The sequence below is a fragment of the Sesamum indicum genome, linkage group LG11 (assembly GCF_000512975.1).
Source record: "Sesamum indicum cultivar Zhongzhi No. 13 linkage group LG11, S_indicum_v1.0, whole genome shotgun sequence".
NCBI classification, from domain to species: domain Eukaryota; kingdom Viridiplantae; phylum Streptophyta; class Magnoliopsida; order Lamiales; family Pedaliaceae; genus Sesamum; species Sesamum indicum.
The window spans coordinates 7439251-7443524 of record NC_026155.1 but is presented as its reverse complement, the minus strand read 5'-3'; the positions used below and the strand labels follow the sequence as shown (position 1 = coordinate 7443524).

General features: G+C 33.8%; 1 protein-coding gene across 1 annotated transcript in view; it reads left to right on the top strand.

The window, feature by feature from the left end:
- LOC105173509 overlaps positions 1 to 4274 on the top strand; it is a 10178-nt gene continuing 5904 nt past the window's right edge. Inside the window, exons 1-3 of the mRNA XM_011095271.2 lie at positions 1 to 399; positions 493 to 625; positions 4046 to 4149. Of these exons, the coding sequence (XP_011093573.1) occupies positions 359 to 399; positions 493 to 625; positions 4046 to 4149 (278 nt within the window). The 5' untranslated portion in view covers positions 1 to 358. The remainder of the gene's footprint in view (positions 400 to 492; positions 626 to 4045; positions 4150 to 4274) is intronic.

The following is a 4274-nucleotide window of genomic DNA, read 5'->3' as shown; positions in this document are numbered from 1 at the left end:
AGCTGCTGCTGCTCTCCTCTCGTGTCATCCAAAAGTTGGATAAAATTTGAAGACAATTTCACTCGCTGTGCGCTAACGTACAAAAATACATGTATATTTATTATTTGTTAGTGTGTGTATGTGTGTGTATAAATATATATATACATGGGGACATATATGCAGCAGTTGTCCCGGCTCAGTTTATGTAGTGCTTAATTGGTAATGGCGGACCCATTATTTACCTGATCTCTCTCTCTCTCTCTCTCTTTTTCTTTATTTGGTACTTGAGAAAGGCGAGACTCTCTGCTTGAATCTATTGGCTATACTTTTTGAAATCTACAAGTGTCTTGGTTTCAACGGAAAACAAACACAGTTCAAAATGCTCGATGGTTTACTGGGCCGGGGCTTCAGCGTGAAATGGTTTGGATCTCGTTGTGTGTTTCTTTGTTTCTCGATGTTCTATGGAGTTGATTGATGATTTATACGCTTTTTGGTGTGTGACTATGTGCGCAGTAAATCGCTGATAAAGACGACTCGGGCGAGGATCGAGGTGTTGAGGAAGAGAGCGGAGGCGAAGCAGAGGTTCCTGAAAGAAGATCTGGCCAAGCTGCTGTCTAATGGGCTTGATATAAACGCTTATGGAAGGGTACTGCATTTTTACTCCTTTTTTGGTTTTGCTTTGCTTATGTCATTTTGCCAAGTTGGTTCGCTGCCCGTTTGGCTGTTTCACGGTTAGACTTTTGTTCTTTGGATATTTATTTGTTGCTCATACACGTTTGTTTAGTAGTTTTTCTGGGAAGAATAGGCGTGATTTTTAACTTCGATTCTCTGTGAGTTAGAGTTTGTTTTTATCCTTCTTTTTTAATTGCTAAAATTTTTAGATCCGCCATTGTTAATTTGCTTGAGTGAAACCAAGTTAAGAAAGAAGAAAAACTGGAGCACTTTGTTTCTTGCTATCAACCAAGGTGTCTAAATCTTTAGTGAGTGAAAACCAGCGTGTCTAATTTTTTTTTGCTGAGTGAGATCCATCTCATGGGAAAAGGAAAATTCCCCGAGGAGCTTGTATGTCTAATGCAATAGGAAATTGTGAGTAGAATTAGGACTTCTGACAACAGGAAAGGGACTGCTCCATCGCTAGCTATAGGAATGCCTTTTCCTCCCCTAATGTTATTTCTCAATTCTCTCCACCAAGCATTTACTAAAGCTTTTGGGTATAGTGCTATCTTCTTGGATGTATTGACACATGAGAATGACAACCCACTGTTCAATTTTTACAAGATGCTATTGAAGGGGATCAAGTGAGAAGAAGCAAAGATAAATTGATTCACACGATGACAATCAAGAAGCATGGCTGAAAACGTATGGAAGTGTGATCCTTACAGCATAACATCACCAGAATATCAGATTAAGAAGTTCAAAGCCATTCAACTTATAGTTCTTAATTAGCACAAAAAAAGGTTGATAATTTGCACAGTTCTGAAAACTTCTGTTTGGTCCTTGTCCCTCCTTTTAACCTGGGATGAGTTTGCTTCCAATGGTTTCACAATAAGGTCAAGGAATCTTAACATTTGTCCTTTTGGCTTCCTTTGGATATTTTTATCCCAATTAAAGGTTGGGCAATTTCCCTTTGTTCGTATGTTCAAAGTAATGTTGCTGTGGCAAAATGAGTGTTACTTTATCTTAAATATGAAATACATCGCACTAATAGAGGCATGAATGCAGAAAAGGGCACATACTCAATGGGGAATTGATGTAACCTTGATGTAAGATTGCATGAAGTTGCTAAATGGTGGTTTGGGGCATGCTACGCTTTATAGTTTCTGTTACCACCCTCAGGCTAAATACTATGAACCAAAGGGAGATGCATCCAAACAGAACTTCAAACTTTAGCTGATATAAGCGAAAGAAAGCTTGACAAATTTGAAATGTCAAAGTTCAAGTTCTTCTTGACGACAATAATTGTGTACTCTAAGAGTACCATAAACTTGAGGGACTTGAATTAACTTACAAAGTAGTTAGAAAATAGAAGAATACTAACTCCTTCCTCTATAGTGTCTGAGAAGGAAAACAAACCATGCAAGTGTATGAAGTAAGGCCGCACAACAAAGCTCTAGACTACAACTGGAAGGAATAGCCTTAAGGCTTGTGTACAATGCTTATCCAGAACCGAGCGAATCAGAGGTAGGATGTATATACATATAACTTCCTAGGAACAAAGGACAATCCTTAAGCCAACCCGGGGCAAGCAATAGTTGGCTTAAGGAATCAATTGTCAGTAATGCGCCTGCAAAATAAGAGGAGACATTTTCTCATAATTGTGGCCCATAAAGTCTAAATTTAATTTAGAATAGTAACAACTATGAGGATATTAGAATGTGACTGTAAAGATAATTGAGAAAATGATAAGTAACTAATTTGGAAGAGAACGAGGCAGATGATGTTAATTAATGAGGATTAAGGAGAAACAATCTAAGATTTAACCTTTCGTTTAAGAAATTTTTTCTTTATCTAATTGATTGATGATGTGATTATTGCCATTCTTTTAAATGATTTTATTAGGAAATTTTAAATATTAGCAAAATGTAATACAACATGCAGATGCACAGGATGTACAATATATTTAGATATTCCTGTAAATAGTTTGAATTATTTGATCAAAATATATTAATAACATTTAGCAGTACCAGTAGATCAAGTTTAATTATTCATGAATTTTAAGTTAATTTTGAAAAATTTATAGTAACAGGCATCTAGTTAGGTAAGTAAATAGATCTCAAAAAATAAATATTATCTTCAAATATACAAAATATTGTAACGAGCTTACATGGACACAATTTTCTAACCCTTAAATAAATATAAGAGGATTTGTTATCTTCAAACTGCTAATGGAAACTTTGCAAGTGTCAACCTTATTTCATAGGCAAGCACAAATGTACAATGAATATGTATAAAACACTTACAGAATATGATTAATGGAATAATTAACTACTACGAGAATTGGCAAACGAGTGAAGAAAGATTTAATCTAGGCAAGTATAAGTGTAAGCAAATTTATATATATGTAGATTGTAAGTTCCTGCACATAAATATATGCACTAAGACCAGAGGAGAACTAAAAGGGAAATCTGTAGTATTTAAAAATAGAATAAGTACAAGTATTATTGAGCACATAAGTTTCTGACTGTAATTGTAATTTAACAAAACTATGTAATTAATTCATGCATTAAGAAAACCATGATTCTCAAAGAAAACTATTTTTAAAAAATATTTGTGAAAAAATTATTATGAATAACTAAACCGTATATGATACTAACAAATCTTTTTGGAATTTTTGATAAGTTTTTACCACAATGATTCAAATATTTGTTGACTTGCTGGATTTCATGTTTAATATTATTTTCCTAGCTTAATATTTTCCAAAATACTTGCATTGCACAGAACACATATACATTTTTCCATAACACATTTACAGTTTGGTTCTAAAATCTAATTCAACAAAGATATCATAAGTTAGCTAATGTTACACATGTTCTTCAATACAATTTCAGAGTAAATGTACTGTTGTATTATTTAACCATGTATTTGTTAAATAAAATGCTTCATCCAAGCCGTACCTAAGTTATTTTGGTGATTGATAGTCCTTTGTATGTATTACGTTCATTCTATGTTGCCTAGAAACTTATACAACATAGATCATCTTTAACTGTTGCCTTGCGCCGTACCAACATTACATCCTCAACCACACTATTAGGCAGAGTCGCCAAACTCTCTCCTTGTACAAATGTCTCATCATGTTGTTGAGCTATCTATACTTGAAGGCCTTCTTTCATATAGATCATGACTGAGCATATTAGTTGAGTAAACTTAGATACAGTTTGTTATTCTTTAAGTGTGTAATGTCATCGAATTCAATGACTGGTTAACTATGAACAGTGTGGAAATATAAAGATTTTGCTTTTATATTATATCTGTTCTAATGAAACATATTGGCAATAATTTTTTTTTCTATGTATGACTTACATTTCATGCTTGAAATTGTTCTTATATGGGTTATCGTGTAAAACAGACTGAAGAATTTATTGCTGGAATGAATCTCTTGTCCTGCTATGATATTGTTGAGCAATCCTGTGAATATATTGTAAAGCAACTCTCAAGAATGCAGAAACAAGGGTATGATCCATTCATGTCTATAGCTAGCTTACATTATTTCTTGCAAGTGTTGTCTATATATATGTAGATATATATCCTGTTCTCTAGCATATCTTTTAGTTTCTATTTAAGTGTTGCTTCTGCCA